This window comes from Bicyclus anynana, chromosome 1 (genome assembly GCF_947172395.1).
Source record: "Bicyclus anynana chromosome 1, ilBicAnyn1.1, whole genome shotgun sequence".
In the NCBI taxonomy this organism is placed as follows: Eukaryota; Metazoa; Arthropoda; class Insecta; order Lepidoptera; family Nymphalidae; genus Bicyclus; species Bicyclus anynana.
The window spans coordinates 17,448,656-17,467,274 of NC_069083.1; the positions used below are offsets into that span (position 1 = coordinate 17,448,656).

General features: G+C 36.9%; 2 protein-coding genes across 4 annotated transcripts in view; one reads left to right on the top strand and one right to left on the bottom strand.

Annotated features, from left to right (window-relative positions):
* The window catches only part of LOC112054493 (calaxin), a 292,161-nt gene that overhangs the window by 205,075 nt on the left and 68,467 nt on the right, over positions 1-18,619 (top strand). The gene's annotated exons all lie outside the window — the stretch shown is intronic.
* LOC112054492 (uncharacterized) overlaps positions 1-18,619 on the bottom strand; it is an 83,114-nt gene that overhangs the window by 14,559 nt on the left and 49,936 nt on the right. For 2 of the 3 annotated variants that reach the window (XM_024094289.2, XM_024094287.2), the window contains 2 exons: positions 16,678-16,737; positions 3,912-4,011 (listed from right to left, as the gene is read on the bottom strand). In XM_024094289.2, the coding sequence (XP_023950057.2) occupies positions 3,912-3,969 (58 nt within the window). In that variant the 5' untranslated portion in view covers positions 3,970-4,011; positions 16,678-16,737. The remainder of the gene's footprint in view (positions 1-3,911; positions 4,012-16,677; positions 16,738-18,619) is intronic. The other variant, XM_052891308.1, reaches the window with a different exon arrangement.

Genomic DNA, 18,619 nt, shown 5'->3' on the forward strand with positions numbered 1-18,619 from the left:
GTATGCGCCATATGTAGTAGTCGTCGTAGTCGTAGGTATGCATGTAGGCCACTACAACATCATGTGATGAATGCAAATTTCAGTTTGTTTGTTTGTTGTTACATTTTCGCGTCAACTGTATTTTATCAACAAATCGACAATATTTTATTTGCATACACAATAGTAAATTTCACACCCAACCAATCTCAATTGATTGACAAAATCCATAATACCGATTACGAGTTAATACGCGGAAAAAGATAGTCCTAAAAATGTATTTTTTATAACGACGACTTAACGCGGTAACTGCAAACATTGTACAAAACATGTCTTTTAAAAAGAAATTTTTGAAAATTTTATAAAAGAACAGTTTTACTCATGACGTGACTATATTACAATATACGTACCTACTTACGAGATTATGTTGCTTACGTTATGAATTTCTCAATTGTCTCCTGAGAAATAGCAATGGTATACACATCCAGAATCTACCAGTAAAAAGCAATTCAGACAACAATGCAAAATTCACTACACCGAAACATACATAGGTAAGCACATACATACGTAAGTGGCTATTCCGAAATTCTTCAAGTAATTTACTATTAAGTACAAGCGATAAACTTCAGAGGGCCTAGTGGTAGTTTGATACTGTGACGATCACGTTAACGAATTTCTAATGAATTGAAACAGCGCCATCTAGTGGCACTACTGCACTACTGTTTCAATTCCATATATATTTGGGTTTACGGTAACGCGATAGTAACAGTATGAAAACTCCAACTAGGCACACAGAACTTTCGAACGTCGCGTCGTTTCAGAAGGCAGAAATTTATTCATCAATAGTTGACAACCCTGTCAGGAGCTCGGACCGTATCCCCGGAACCCAAATTAAGTTTCGCAATATTTACATAACCGAGTATACAAATAATAATCGAATTCCCCTTGCGCTGCCAATAAATATCTGAAACACGAGTTTCTCTATAACTATATTATAATAACTATAATGGTACTGGAAGAACCATATTATGCACAAAGACGGTTATTATTTATTGTTATGTTAGTTTAGTACAAGTATCAATCATTACATATAATTAAGATTGCCTTGTTGGTCCAGTAGTCGTTTAGCCCACAAAACGGCTTCGAATTACATTTTTTTTTATTCCTTACAAGTTAGCCCTTGACTACAATCTCACCAGATGATAAGTCTAAGATGGTAAGATGGACGCGAGCTAACTTGTTAGGAGGAGAATAAAAATCCACACTTCTTTTGGTTTCTACACGACATCGTACATCATCATCATTAGGTGCCTTCTTCCAGCTGAAGTTTGGCAGTCATGGTACAGGAACGCTAAATCGCTTGGCGGTACGTCTTTGCCGGTAGGGTGGTAATTAGCCACGGCCGAAGCCTCCCACCAGCCAGACCTGGACCAATTAAGAAAATCTCAACCTGCTCAGCCGGGGATCGAACAATCACTGGCGTGCACATCATACATGCAAAAAATACACACCTAACAATTTGCACGTACAATGCTTACCCTAGTTAAATAGCTTGCGCACGCCACTGCCAGGTATTCAATTATTTGTAATCCTGTCTGCAGCAGTCGGCACGTGTCGCACCACGTTAATCTCCTTACACGGAGATCGCTCCACTGGAAGCCCTGTAAGGCGCTTTGCTACCCTCACCCAGTCACCCCTGTTAGCATTTTATAGCCATGCAAAATATTGTTATATCCGAAGGTATAAGCGTAATTTTTTTTTTTAATTCTTTACAAGATAGCCCTTGACTACAATTTAACCTTATGGTAAGTGATGATGCAATCTAAGATATAAGCGGGCTAACTAGTTAGGAGGAGGATGAAAATCCACACCCTTTTCGGATCGTACGCTAAGTCGCTTGGCGGTACGTCTTTGTCGGTAAGGTGGTAACCTGGACCAATTAAGAAAACTTCTATCGGCCTAGCCGGGGATCGAACCCAGGACCTCAGTCTTGTAATACCACTGCACCACGGAGGCCGTCGAAAGTCCAGACTCCGTCTCCTGAACTAAAAAGTCATCATCATATCAGCCGTTGAACGTCCACTGCAGGACATAGGCCTTTTATAGGGACTTCCAAACATCGCATCCCGAGCCACCTGAATCCAGCGAATTCATGCGATTCGCTTGATGTCGTCAGTCCACCTGGTGGGGGGTCGTCCAACACTGCGCTTTCTAGCGCAGGGTCGCCATTCTAGCACGTCAGGACCCCAAGAGTCCATCGGCATTTCGAACGAAAGGTGTAAGGGGGAGGCCATTACCTTTTTTTTTCCCCGAATTTTTCGATTTTCATATTTTTCAAATGCCTTAGGTCTGTGTCGGGTAGTAGCGACACCGGCGCGAGAGAGTGGCGGTGTAAGGACACAGGATATATTTATTGGTGTTAAATATTTTCGATGTGTGAGTTTACCTCGTCCCCTTCAAAAAACGACAGACAGTTTTGCTGGTTTTCGAGTGCGATACAAGTCCAATAGAAGGTAATAATTGGTCTGAGATCTTAAGGTTGTAGCACATTAGACTCACCCGGGAACAGACCCGCACCGTCTCGTCGATAGGCATACAAATCCATACGATGAATACTAAATAGTCGAGGCGAGGCGGTGCGGGTCGGGTCCCGGGTGGGTCTAATGAGCTACGACCTTTATATGTTGGGTATTATTTATTATTGTTAGTCGCTGGAAAATTCTGCCTGCCAGTTATTTACGGATTGGATAATGAGCTACATCACTGGGATTATTCGTCGTTCAACAATTTACCATATAAGTATACTGTTTATTAAACACAATTTTCCGGTAAATAAATCTGCTTTTCCTGTAAATACTGAAATGTAAACCAATTTTTCAATATGGTAAGCCCATACAGAACATTTAATAATGAAGTAAGAGACTTATGTTTCCTGTTTGTTGTTATAATTATACAATATGTCATAATTATATAGGAACAATCTGTAATGAGTACAAACTGCATGTTTAATTTTAATTATTTCTTCAACCATTCCATATAGTTTAATTCGGTTTAAAAAATCAGGGTTTTTTTACTATTCTACATTGTCAGACATTCTAAAAAAACACTGTTTCTTAAAATGGTTTAGAGGAGTTTAGTTTACAGCTATTTAAGACTTGACCTTTAAACTTCTCAGATTGTAGGAACAGCAAAAATGTCGAAGTTTTACTTTGAACTCGTAACTAAGAAAGTGAATTAAAAAGTTCGTTCAGTCCACTTTACAGTTCTACTAAATCTAAAGGTTAAGTCTTTGGAGTTTAGAAATCTACAAGTAGAGCTCTTTGGACATTACCAAGTAGATTCTACGATTATACCAAGTACCGGAAACAATGCAATTTACGGCGGCTACGAAATATTTTTTTAATCTTCTATTCGACTAATTCACTATCTTTGACGAACCTATGCTAATTGACTTATTATACGAAATTGAGATTCTATGTAACAAATGTCATCCGGTGTCTACTGGTGGATATCATACGGTAGATGACATTTCACAATTGATTTGATGTTTATTTTAATGCATAGGTAGGAATAAAGATCAAAATAGTGAATAGGCCAGCAGATCGCCATGGTTCATAGCTAGGAACTCTTAGAATTCGGCTACCTATCACTCTAGTATTATAAAGGCGAAAGATTTTGTGTGTAACTTCATAACTCATTCACGCCGTTACTTCTAATACTCGTAGAGTCAGATTAACACACAGGCTAATTTTTATTCTAAAAAAAAGGTTTCCGTAAGATTTGTGAAAAATTAATTCAAATCGACAACTACTAGGTATGCCACTACACAATATAATTATGTGAATGGTAAGCTTATTACTCTCTTTCGCTTTAAGGTCCAATCTAGTTTTAATCTGTATTTCACACGGACAAAGTTAGAGATATAGTCAAGTCACCTGTGACGATGAGGAGCATTGTCACCCAGAACCAGTGCATCCACCAGTGCAGCGTCATGACGGGAGCGTGGTGGGGGCCGCCGCTCCCTCGCCCTCCGACCTGCAACGAACGGACAGATAACTTTTATATAAATTTTTAATTGATGATAAAAACTTTAGGAGCTCTATTTTTCGCCCGAATAATTTGAAGCTCCAATGTAAATGTAAATAACTATTAATTACTAGCGGATCCGGTCAAGCTTCGTTTTGACATAAGTGCACTTATTCTCTATCCCTACTCTACTCTTCTATACCTCTACCCCTACCCTACCACTACCCTACATCTACCCTACCCCTACCCTACCCCTACTCTACCCCTACCCTACCCCTACCCTACCACTACCGCTTGACTCTTAAACGTTTGTATGGGAAATAGAAAAGGGCAGTTTTTAGGGTTTTCCCGGATATTATTTGATTTTTTCTCACCTTTTAAACCTTCCCTATACCTCCACGAACATTTCAAGACCAAGATAAGATAAATCCGTTAAGCCGTTCTCGAGTTTTAGCGAGACTAACGAACAGCAATTCATTTATATATATATAGAAGATAGAGAAGATAGATTAAACCTATGGTAGCCTGACCACACGTCGGTACATAAGTGAATATAATGGCACGTCGGTACATAAAGGTTAAGTTGTGACGTTCAATTAAAAAAACCTGAAAAAATTGCATTCATTATTGTTAGTTTGTTTTAAAATTAAAAGTATGTTTCCATAACGATCAGTTATTAGCGGGTTTCAATGTGGTACTAATGCAATACTAATTTCCTAATTAAATCCCAGTATGATAACGAAGAAGACCTTGTGTACACAGCACACGCACGCTACAATTAGCAAAGGGTTAATAACATTGAATACATTATGAGTTTAGGAGACCAGACAGTTTTCCTTTACAAAACTAATGTTTACATTGGAAAATGTATTTTTAACCCACAATGTATCCCACGATAAGCCCACAAGCCTGCAGTGCCATCGGCTTGACATCCGATAAAACTGATGGTGAGTTGGTCGTGATATTTCTCACCCGGTTAAGTTCTTAAAACGCCTTTGGGGATTCCGGAGAGTGTACAGGTTCGAATCAGTAGCGTAGCGTGCCATGGAGTGAAATTTATCAAAATTAGTTGTTGGGGGCAAAATTAAGAGATTTCTCACAAAAGAAACAAAAATGCTTGCTTAAAAGAAATACGTCAGTGACTTAACCTATGTAGTATGTTTCCAACTTTAGGGCACACGCTTAAACAGGGAAAAAATATACAAACAACTACATTTCACTAATTTTTTGCTTTTGCTGGACTCGAATCGGGGTATGCACCACCAACTTTCAGTCATATTCATTTTAAGAAATTAAATATCACGTGTCTAAAAACTAAAAATTTTAATAACTCTGTACGTGTGTGAAGTCTGCCAATCCGCATTGAGCCAGAGTGATGGACTAAGATGCAGACTTTTTTTAAGTCTTTTAATCCATTGGCCTAACTCCTTTCATTCTTAGAGGAGACAGGAGACAGCTCAAGAGACAGCTCAGCAGTGAGCCGAATATGGGTTGTTAATGATGAGGATGATGATGGTATAGTGCCATAAGATGTTACTGTTTTCTATATTTTTTGATACTTGGATTTATTTTTACGGTTGTTTTATAATTAATATTACGAGTATTGACTATCCAGTTAAAAACACTCTAGCTAGGTATAAGTCTATATGCCAGTATGAACTAAAACAAAAGGTGTCGCAAATCCTTTTCCTCCATTGTCAGCTTCTCACTGGCATAGGTGTTGTGTGCTCAGGTCGAACAAAAGAAGAGGTTAATAATTCCGTCAGCCAAGATTTGACTCATTAGCACGTCAATAGCGCTTTACAGTTCAAAAGACTGGAGACAACGGTGGAAAACAATTAGCGACATTCATACTGACTTAATTGCGGATTCATCAACGTCTTGCGCAGGAAACTTGGCAGCACATTCTGCTTTTTAACGAGTGGTAATACACTTGCGAGAGTTCACAAGTGATAATACACTTGTGAGAGTTCGTCCGAGCCAGACCTAGCGACGATTTTCTCGTAAAACAGTGTCTTTCTCATAATCATTATTATACTTGCTGCTAATTTTTTTCTTAGGGTTCCCAACGTAGCTATTTGAGACAGCCATTGTGGAGTTTTGTACCTTTTAAGATCTAGATATAACTATTTCTTTTATATCATCATCATTATCAGCCGATGGAACTCCAAACCGTCAGCATTCCTGCAATCTACTTGAGGTTCTCAGTCCACGTAGACCACGTGAGGGGTTGACCAACACTGCGCTTTTCGGTGCAGGGTCGCCATTCCAGCACCGTTGACAGGACGTTGGTCGTTGGGGTCCCAAACCCCTCTTCTCTCTCGGTTTTCCGAAACTGTGGCCCGCCCATTGCCACTTCAGCTTCGCGACTCGCTGAGCTATGTAAGTGACTTTGGTTCGTCTGCAGATCTCCTCATTTATTATTCGATCACAAAGAGAAACTACAAGCATAGCTCGCGCGCGCTAAATGACTTTGAACCTTCTAATAAGGCCCATAGTTAGCGACCATTTAATTAATGTAACAAATTTAATTTCCATCCGGTGACGGTTGATCTTCGTTCTCTATTATAAGGAAAACCATATATATAATGTAAAACTAGTTCATTTGGTAGCTATAATTGTCTGAAAGTGTTCTAGTACTCGTATAGTACGTACCTACTAGCACATGCTTACTGTAGATACGTCATTCAATTGTCGATAGTAATGTCGTAACGATAGCGATATGTATACGTAAACTTAAACACGTCAATTTTTCATTAGGCGACAGAGTAAATTACGAGCGAATACGCAGGCGGAGACGGTGTTAAGGTCTCCTTTACAATGAAACTTAATTACATGCGTATTTTCCTACTAATTACAGATAAGTCGCACGCTTCACGATCCTTCGCCGGTAAACGAACGTTTAACGTCTCAAGTCTAATGACATTGTTGATACACACGAGTAATTTTCTCCTTTCTCCCCTGATTATATTATATCTTCTTAACTTGTGCAGTGTCTGAGAGGAATTTGCGTTCTTCCTTTAATTTCACTTTCTTCCTTGAGTATAAATATATTTAATCAAAGTTTCACGTATTTGACTGAACAATATATTTCCATTTAGGAATATTCAGAAAGAAACAATAAAAGAAGATACATTTTTAGTATCCACAATGTATGAATGTCTGTGACACCAAATATGATCGGTATACCAGCTCAGCATTTATGCTGTGTATTGCAATGCAAATAATGCAATGCCTATCGTTGATTTTCACCTATCAAACACTAGGTATTAAAATTTTAATATAAAAATACAACCGACTTCAAAGTTATAAAAATGTTCGTACCCACAATTGGATAGGAATGAGAATGGTCATATTAAAAAGAAAAAAAAATATCTGTTAATAATATGTCCGAGCGGGCTGAGAGGGGGGTAGCAATACCCCGCGCGCACGACTTCACACCCGTGCAGTTCTTCCCCCCGACACCCGCATATCATGAGAGTCTAATCATCGAACTTGCCAAGCTATACGACAGTCATAGATGTAAAGTATTACAAACGATAAAAGGCTTGACGATATCTAGTTTAATTTGACAGTTTCTAATTACTGTGACCGTTTTAAAATCTATTATCCATCTGTGCTGATTGGAACCGGCGCCTAAAAGAAAAGCAAAAACACTTTTATTTTCATAGTGATTCGTGGCAATTAATTTCTCTATACCAATTTAATTACCATCGACAATGTACATGCAATAAAGATCATTGTTACGTCTAGTTAAGTACTGTAATTGCTTGCTGGATGCTGGTTTTGTGTTTTTTGGGTGCGCGTGATTCGCTCTGATCAACACGAGCCGGGGCGTTACCGTTTGAATAGGGTTATCAATTGTAGGCACTGCACCTACATGTTCGAGCGATACAATGGAATTAATTGTGTAATGGCAGTGATTGAAACTCTACAACACACCTAAAACCTACGTTCAATATTTTAACCTACGTTTCTAGCCTCAACGGTAAGAGCGGTCGGACTCATCACCGAAGGGTGGTGGTTCGATCCCCGCCCCGTTGGTCTATTGTCATACCCACTCCTAGCACAGTCTTTCCCGAATAGTTGGAGGGGAATGGGAATATTGGCCATATTATAAAAGATATGGCAATTATTAAAAAAAAAAACACTTTTCAATATTAAAAGATAAAGATTTATTCGAAACTGATATTTTTTTATCTACTCGTACACAAATTTAAATTTTCTAGAATCTTTGTACAAGAAATTAATAATAGCTTATCCGAGCATGTCATTAAATTTTGATATACTTTGCTCTATTTTCGGAAGGAATCTCTATTTTTGTCTGCTAGAAACATTTTTTAATCTCATGAAACTAAATTAACTTTAATTTAGATTTTGACAGCTTTTGATACCTCAGGTTACAATTTAAAATATTTGTTTGTTTGTAATGAATAGGCTCAAAGACTACTGGACCGATTTTAAAAATTCTTTCACCATTTGAAAGCTGTATTATCCACAAGTAACATAGGCTAAATTTCATAAAGTAGGGATAAGGTAGGAGTTGGGTAGGGTAGGGTAGGGGTAGGGTAGGGGTAGTAGTAGGTAGGGGTAGGGTCGTCGTTATCAACCCATATACGGCTCACTGCTGAGCTCGAGTCTCCTCTCAGAATGAGAGGGTTTAGGCCAATAGTCCACCACGCTGGCCCAATGCGGATTGGCAGACTTCACACACGCAGAGAATTAAGAAATTTTCTGGTGTGCAGGTTTCCTCACGATGTTTTCCTTCACCGTTTGAGACACGTGATATTTAATTTCTTAAAATGCACACAACTGAAAAGTTGGAGGTGCATGCCCCGGACCGGATTCGAACCCACACCCTCTGGAATCGGAGGCAGAGGTCATATCCACTAGGCTATCTCGGCTCGTAGGGGTAGGGTAGGGGTAGTTAAAAGTTTACATCGAGTTTCACGCGGACGAAGTCGCGGGCGTCCGTTAGTAATTTATACAAAGAAAATACGAAGTCTCTATGGAAACTAAAACGCTATAGCTTTACAGAATGTGGGGGTTCACGCTCTTAACATGAGCGCCAGTTTTGAGTGTTCATTTCCCTGACAACCCTGCACGGAAATTCCGTACGAACTGGAAGTAAAAAGACTGTTACTTTTTCTAAAACATATCGTTAAGAGGGAAAGTATGAGGTTACAAATTGTTTTCAATTCCGTATCGTGTTCGTAAGTCGACATTTCAAGAGAGAAAAGAAACAATGAAGGTAAATTTTTATTGGGTCAGACAGTTTGAATGTTTTGATATAAATAATGCAGGAGCTTCGAAAGTAAACGTAGAGACGATTTCGACAGTTGATCTAAATTGCGAGATTGATACGACAACCGCGAATAATGTTACAGATCAATTTACGATGTAATTTTATGAACAAGACGTCTCCAGGCGTTTCCTTCCATGTCCCATTATATTTCTGTGAGTGCCAATCAAAAAGATATAAAAGACACCATAATGGAACAGAACAAAATACCCGTACATCTTCCAAATGGGGCATTTTAGACAATGGCCTATTGTGAGTAAGGACGAGGCCTTTCCTTGACAAGCCATATCACGCATTGTTGCTGTAAAAAGATTTTTATATTGTACAAAATGGCTAACATGCTGTCTTACGAATAAAATAATGTAGATCACTTCTGCTTTATATTTCTAATAGAGTTAAAAAGGAGAAGAATATGAAATTGATGTTTTCTTGACGAAGATATCTCCGTCAAAGGCGTGATTTTCAACCAATGAGGTATTGTGTAAAAAGTTTAGCATGTTTAACAATAAACAACTTAATTATATTTGAAATTTTTAAAAGTCTACTTTATTTTTTATTCACTTAACAAATTGTAAATCGTCTCTACATTACTTGTAGTTCAGCAAAAGACATGTTCCAATTTGTATCACAAGCAGTGGAATATTTTCAAAGGAATCCTGTCTGCAAGAATGTCCTGAGTCTATTGAAAATCGTTTAGAAGCTTAAAGGCTTTAGAAGACAGCCGTTTGCACAAAGGAATAGCTCAAAACATGCATTACATTTTGTAATACGAGTTCCAGTACATGGAATATTAAGTTCTTTTAATATAGATTGATTAGATTGGCTAGAACAAAATGTTAAATTACGTAGGGTAAGTTCATTATGAATAACTAATTTATTTTACAAAGTAAATTAATTATAAAGCACTCTATGTGTAAGTTATGAGTTACTTTAAAATTTTTATTTTTATAAACTTCATAAATATTCAAGCGAACGCCGTCGACTTTGTCCGCCCTTAGACCTCCTTAATCCGGCCTATCGCAAAATCCTTTCTTAACGGATACCGACTGACTATAAACTACCTCCCTGTCAAATTTTGGCTTTGTACATTAGCCGGTTTTTGAAATTTCGTTTTGAAAAACCTTTCTCATTTATATACTCATATTAAGATTTGGCTCCTTTCAGATGTGATTTCATTATTTATTAGCAGATACTTGCATTAAGATGTATCGCATTAGTTTGGCGATGGTTTTATTTTTTTATTCTTTACAAGTTAGCCCTTCACTACAATCTCACCTGATGGTAAGTGATGATGCAGTCTAAGATGGAAGCGGGCTAACTTGCTAGGAGGAGGATGAAAATCCACACCACTTTCGGTTTCTACACGGCATCGTACCAGAACGCTAAATCGCTTGGCGGTACGTCTTTGCCAATAGGGTGGTAACTAGCCGCGGCCGGAGCCTCCCACCAGCCAGACCTGGGCAAATTAAGAAAATCTCAGTCTGCCCAGCCGGGGATCGAACCCAGGACCTCCGTCTTGTAAATCCACCGCGCATACCACTGCGCCACGGAGGCCGCCGTTTTATCACAATCAGTTCTTGTGTAGAGTAACCTTTTAGAATAACTGAATAGATAATTTTGGAACGGCCGAAGTAAAACAGTTTCATGTTAAAGCAAATTCTCAAAGGATCCAATGAACAGTGAGGCGGTTGGCCTAGTTAGTTAAGTAAACGTTTCGAAGGCGAACTTTGAAAGTATCCGAGACTTGAGTGTACAAATACATTCTCAATAGTCAAACGCTAAGGAACTATTTAAACTAGAATTGGAAAACAATAAGGACGAGTTTTGACGAGCTTTTTGGCACAGATGGTAATCTTTTGGTTTTCAACAGCCAAGATTTTATACTATAGACTAGCGGATCTAATCACACTACACTACTCTACCCCTACCTAGGGGGTAAGGGTAGGGTTAGCCTACAATACCCTTACCCTACTCCTGAGATATGGGTATTAGGTGGAATAATCTTGTGTCTTTTCCTCAGAAAACACTTAACTTGAGATCGCAGCCACGAGCTAACTTGTCGTTGAAAAAAATAAACGTTATTTTTTTTTGGCTATTTATCTCAAGTTTGTTTAGTCATTGCTTATCTTAGTAGTCATCGAAACAAATCTCAACTCTGTTACAGAAGCATCCCTGCAATACTTGACTACCCAAGAAAAATACAATATCTTACATGAAATACTTACAGAAAGACCGGAGAACACCGAGAGCAAACCAAAAGATAAAGGACACATATCAAAAAAAACATACGAACTCCTAAACCAGAGGTCCGACCTAATTAATACTAAAAATGAAACGAAAGCTATCAGGGCACAAATAGCAAAATTAAGTAAAGAAATTAAAAAACAATTGAGAAAAGACAAAAAACATTTTAGACTCGATACTTTTGAAAAACACATAGTAAAAACAGGAGGGATTAAAAAAGCCCTCAAGTTTTTATCAGATAAAACAAATTGGATCCCTAAAATAAAAGACTGCCACCATAACACAAATACTAGAAGGCCAGATATTCTATCAATTGCTACAAATTTTTACAAAGAATTGTACTCTAAAAAGATACAATTAAACAATATAGTTTTAAACAATAATGATAATGTACCACCGATATTATCAGAAGAAATTGATAAAGCAATCCAAACTCAAAAAAGAGATAGAGCCCCTGGTCCTGATGAAATTAATAACGAACTACTTTTAGACTGCAAAAACTACATTAAACCATTATTAAAAAACATTTTCAATGACATACTATTGACGGAAAACATTCCAACACAATGGACTACATCAACAATAACCTTGCTTCACAAAAAAGGCGACAAAGACGTTATGAATAACTATAGACCTATTAGTCTAATGTCTAATATCTACAAAGTTTTCGTGAAAGTAATTCTCCGTCGAATAACTGGACCGTTAGACGAGAATCAGCCCAGAGAGCAAGCCGGCTTCAGGGCAGGATACTCTACATTAGACCACATACACGTTGTAAGACAAGTCTTTGAAAAAAACAAGGAATTTAAGGTACCATTCTACTGCTGTTTTATAGACTATAACAAAGCTTTTGACTCAATAGAGCACGAAGCCATTTGGTTGTCTCTTAAGAACCAAGGAGTAGAACATAAATATATAAGAATCATAAAGAATATATACACCAATAGTACAGCTAAGATAAAGTTAGAAAAAGTGGGCAAAGAAATAAAAATAAATAGAGGCGTACGCCAAGGAGATCCACTTTCCCCAAAACTATTCACAGCTGTTTTAGAAGAAATCTTTCGTAATCTAAGATGGGATCAATATGGGCTTAACATAAATGGTGAAAAATTATCTCATCTACGATTCGCTGACGATATCATAATATTCGCTACAACAACAGTCCACCTACAGAACATGCTCGTAGACTTAGAAAAAGAAAGTAGCTTGGTAGGTCTTACAATAAACACCTCTAAAACCAAAGCCATAACAAACTCATCTGAGGACTATATCTCTATCTATGGTGAGCCGATTGAGTATGTAAAGGAATATTCGTATCTGGGCCAACTGATCTCGAATACCGATGTTATGTCAAAGGAAATAGACACCAGAATTGGTAATGCATGGAAGTGTTACTGGGGATTAAAAGAAATCATGAAAAACACAGAAACCAAGATGTCTCTTAAGTCCAAGCTATACAACACCTGTGTGTTACCAATCTTGACCTATGGTTGTCAAACTTGGGCACTCACTAAAGCGCAAAATAAGAAATTAGAGACATGCCAGACAGCAATGGAGAGGAGCATGCTAAATATAAGAAGATCAGACCGAATAAACAATATGACAATAAGAAAACACACGAAAATAGAGAATGTCATAACAAGGATAAGGAAACTTAAGTGGAAATGGACAGGCCATATAATAAGAGGAACAGAAAAATGGAATAAAACTATTGTATATTGGTATCCAAGAAATAGCAAAAGGAATCGAGGCAGACAGTTCCGAAGATGGGAAGACGAGTTAAAGGCGGTAGCAGGGGAGGCATGGACAAGGAAGGCGTTGGACCGACCCAAATGGAAGGAAATGGAGGAGGCCTTTGCCAAAGTTGGGCAAACAGACAAAGTTGTTGGTGTCACCTTAAATTAAATAAATTGTAAAATATGTACCTACGTCTGAATAAAGGCTATATTATTATTATATATTATATTATATCTTAGTAGACAATATTATCATACTATGGTACCATAGACAATAGACTCTGATAGCCTATATAGAAAGAAAGAAGAAAGAAGAAAGAAAAGTTTATTTAGAATACACATCATACAAAGAAAAGAGAGGAAAAAAAAAACAATAAATTAAAATACATTGCAACTTGCATGATGTGATCCTAAAAGGGTCACCACTCAGCATATTGCAGTGTCCGTAAGGATACCGCGCTGATCTTCCGTGGAGCCATTAAGGTGACGTTTGGACGGTATCGAGACGTGCGGAGCGCCTCTAACAAACATCGACAAATATTAAAAGAAGACAGATACGTAAATTAAATACAAAAATATTAAAAGTAGAAACAAGTGGTAAAAATAAGCCAATTATAAATAATAATACAATAAATAAATGATAACATAATAATTTGGTAAATAAATATTATAATAAATTAAACAAAACAAAGGACCCATTACTTATATGTTTTGAATTAAAAGATAATGTTTTCGAATTTTGGTTTTAAAAGTGGTCTTGGATATTTTTAAATTACGAAGAGGAGGATATAGGATAGAGTTGGTTATCATAGGAACTCCTAAACCACAGTATACTTATGTGCCTAAACTAAACAAAAACCAATCAAGTCTGGGTATTCGAACCGCCTTTTTAGTTCTAAATGCATACAGAAATTGGTTTTTTAAACAATTTATTTTTCGCATTATTAGCTGTTAAGCTAAGTTATTGAGTAACTATTAAAACTCTAATTCTAATAAACTATTTTCCTTGAATACGAATTATATTCTGTAGATAATTGAACCCATTCCTCACATCCCAAGTGGGAGGCTTTGGCCGTGGCTAGTTACCACCCTACCGGCAAAGACGTACCGCCAAGCGATTTAGCGTCCCGGGACGATGCCGTGTAGAAACCGATAGGGGTGCGGATTTTCATCGTCCTCCTAACAAGTTAGCCCGCTTCTATCTTAGATTGCATCATCACTTACCATCAGGTGAGATTGTAGTCAAGGGCTAACTTGTAAAGAATAAAAAAAAAGATTCAATCTCTAAGATAAAAATATTTTTCTTTGTTAATTCTATCTGCCAATTTTATGTACGTAAAATTAAAACATAAATTATAACAGACTTTCAGCTTTGAACTTCAATGACCCCTTCTACAGTAATCACATCACGTATTACAGTAACAGCGACGCTGAAAAGGACAGGGGTAGTAATTAATAGGGGTCGGAAATAATTCCCAAAATGTACTCTCAAATAAACAACGCGACCCATGTTACGTGTAAATGTAAATTAAGGAGTACATTTCGGATGTAGTAAACAAAGATTATATCTTGAATACTAAATAACGAACTCGAGCTACTACTAAAGCAAAGGAACACAGTAGTAACTAAATACTAGTAGCAATAACAAATGAAATTAATTATCATAACTACACACGCAATAGTTATGTAATAAATGTAAAAATATCAACTATCTACTTCTAAAGTCCGGCCGTTCAATTCAATTCAATTCAATTCTTCTTAATGGCTTTCATTTGTGCCAACTGGGCACGGTTTATCTCGCCAGTGTCGAGTAGATGGAGAAGGCACGAAGGAGATTGTTCAGTGAGAGCTGACAACTTCAATTTTGAGAATCTACTAGATAGTTACTATTACATAATATTTTTGTTAGTTCCTAACCTATAACAACACAAATAACATATATTAATATTAACAAAATATTTAAAATAATTTACATAGTATAAACATAAATTACAATTTAATCTTATTACATTCTACATATTTACATAAAAATCTACAATATGGACTGAACACAAACATTAACAAACATTTAACACTTAAAGGACGAGGGACTTTTCGGGGAAGAATGTCATAGAGAGGATGTCCGGCCGTTAAGAAATTGCGTTTCTGACACCTGTCAATGTCACCTTTTTATTTATTAATTAATTAAACGTTAAGTAAGTTGGCATGATTATTAAATTTTTAACGTCATTACTCGTAAAATAATAAGATTAATAAAAGATATTTAAATATCTCATTGACATTGACAGGTGTCAGAAACGCAATCTCTGAGCGGTCGGAATTTACGACTACGAGTATAAACATTTGTTTAGGAACATCAAAACACATTTACTTACCTACTTGTAGTTTGTATCTATACTCTATACTTAATATTATAAAGCTGAAGAGTTTGTTTGTTTGTTTGATTGAACGCGCTAATCTCAGGAACTACTGGTCCAATTTGAAAAATTATTTCAATGTTAGATAGCCCATTTATTGAGGAAGGCTATAGGCTATATATTATCCCTGTATTCCTACGGGAACGGGAACCACGTGGGTGAAACCGCGCGGACTCAGCTAGTGTATGTATAAATAATCATGGTCATAAGTAAACTTACTAAAACTACGAGACACCGACAGGAGTCGTAATCAAGTTCGAGGTACTTACTCGTAGTTTAAGTCAAACGCTGATGAATAGCAATTATATTATAATCAAACAGTTCACAACTCGTTTTTGCAGAGTTGACCTTCCGCGTGCGAGTTACTCGTACAGGTGAAGCAGCTAATAATATAATCTGTGCAAATAGTGCGACGGCACGTGACCGTATGTTATGTCGCCTGATGATATAAATTTAATTCATTTATATTTGATACTAGCGGACCCTGTCAAGCTTAGCTTTGATTTATGTGCACTACTTTCCTACCTCTATCCAACCCTACTCCTACCCTACCTCTTCTCTACCCCTACCTATATCGTATCGAATCAAAGCAGCGTGGTGGGTCTAAGCTCCAGTTTGGTCGTGGTTCGTTAGTATATGCTGAAAATGATAATGATGATATTGTCGCTTGGGGATTTATTTCAAGGGGAATTCATTTCAATATTGCCTAAGCCGTAATAGTCTAGTGAATATGACCCCTGCCTTCGATTAGGAGGGCGTAGGTTCGTCGTTCGTAGGAAACCTGCATACCTGAAAATTTTCTTAATTCTCTTGTGTGAACCCACATTGGACCAGCGTGGTGAACTATTAGCCTTTTCTTATTCTCAAAAGGATACTCTCAGGGTTTTGTTAATGATGATGATGATGATGATTGCTTAAGGTTTCATCAGATTCTGTGCAGTAAAACAATCACAAAACTCCTAACGGTCATACGTACCGTTTACGTCACCGGGTGATTCACCGTCCACTCATATGTTGATCACCGTGATTGTCAGATCTGTGGATAAAACATTTGAGAATAAATACCCAGGTTTTACAATATATAAATAATAGCAGACGCCACTGTAGTTCATTTTCCAGTGGGAATATGGGGATTAAATATAACCTATGTTCATAAGGGGTAGGATTCTAACGGTAAAAGAATTTTTCAAATCGGTCCAGTTGTTTCAGAGTCTATTAATTGCAAAAAACAAACAATCAAATATTTCCTCTTTATAATATTAAGTCTTGATAAAGGTCCTCCTTTCATTGAAGACTAGATGGTCTTTGGGCTCAAGAACAAAATATTTATTCGTGATCATACTGTTCAAACTTTGTGTATGTGACGTTCATGGTGAGTTGGACACATTTGTGAACGTATTGAACCATGGTGGTAGGGCGTTTTCCTTCCGGTAACAAATATGCCCATTGAAAATTGTCCGATAAAGTCAGCATTTGATTGTATCTTTTTCTATTGTCCTGTTATCTTGCTATATATCTATGCAATGCAAAAGATAAATAAAAGATATTTAAAATCAAGTGATAACCTTGTCGGATTATATTCATGGGGCATATTTGATAATCATGCAGTGAAAGATTATGAGTTGTTAATTCAAAATTACAGACACCTAAATTTTATTAATTTTGTATATAGCAACAGACAATAGTATTATAATATTGCTTTATTTATAGTATATATAAGTGTTCATAACATCATAAAAGTGTAGAGCTATCGATCACAGTGCAACGCTTGGGTAACGCAATTTGCACAACTACTGGGTAAGTAGCTATCACACTCAATTAGTAATATAGCGAGACAAATTGTTAATGTTTTTTCAAGTTGTCTGCCTCGTTGCACCCTTCATTAGCTATCCAGGACGACCTTGTGTTTAGAAAGGCATTATTACACATAAAAACTGATCATATTTTTATTAAATCTAAACAATTGTTAGGTATTTTTAAATATATATAATTTTATTAAGCAGTACTAATTGGACTAGAAACTAAGGACTATGAAAAATTTTAAAAAAAGGACCAGCCTTCATGGAAGTCAGCTAAAATTAAGGTGGTGAAAAAGTAAAGCTGATATAGTAAGTTTTCATTGCCTACATTTATACACGACAAGAATCGGTGAATTACATTAACAAAACATAACCTCATAAGTTTTAGTCAAATTTTCGAGAGAAAAATTCATTAGGTATTTTAATTTTTTCATTTATTTTACTCGTAGACGCGATAGTGAATGTCTTTTCCAACACTTTATAATCAACTCATACCTACTAGGTGATTATAAATATTGCAGGCGTAAAAAAATAATAATAGTAGAACCGATATTCATGGGTTATGGCGACTCATTTGCTTCTCCCCTTTATTTTAAGCTTAACGCAAAATCGTACATCGCAAGCATTGGTATTCTTGCAAAATGAAGTTACAAGTTGAAATAATCGATGAGCCAATATTGAAAGTGATCTCAGTATCAGCACTCGTCGCTTCTAATATTTGCGCACTAGAGGTACAAACTGCAAATATCCTTCAAGGGAGGTCGATTCCGCAACCAGACACCTGCTTAAATACACAGCCTTCGTTTATTTAGCTCACGGCAGCGTTATCAGACCCCCTTTACGAACTAATAAAGCTACTTAATAATCGTTGAATAATATTGAATGGTTTCATCCATAACGAAGTTATAGGGAATCGAAAATGTCAGATGGTGTGAAATTAGGAGTTGATTAAAAACTACAACGCTGTATACGCGATTTACACTCTTAATAAAAAATTCGGACCCATCTTACTCAGTCAGACAGTTTATTAGCTGATTAGCTTCACACTCTCTCACTCTGATCTCACGTTGGCACCTTGACATTGACAGAATTGACAGAAGTAGGTGAATGTTTTTCCTA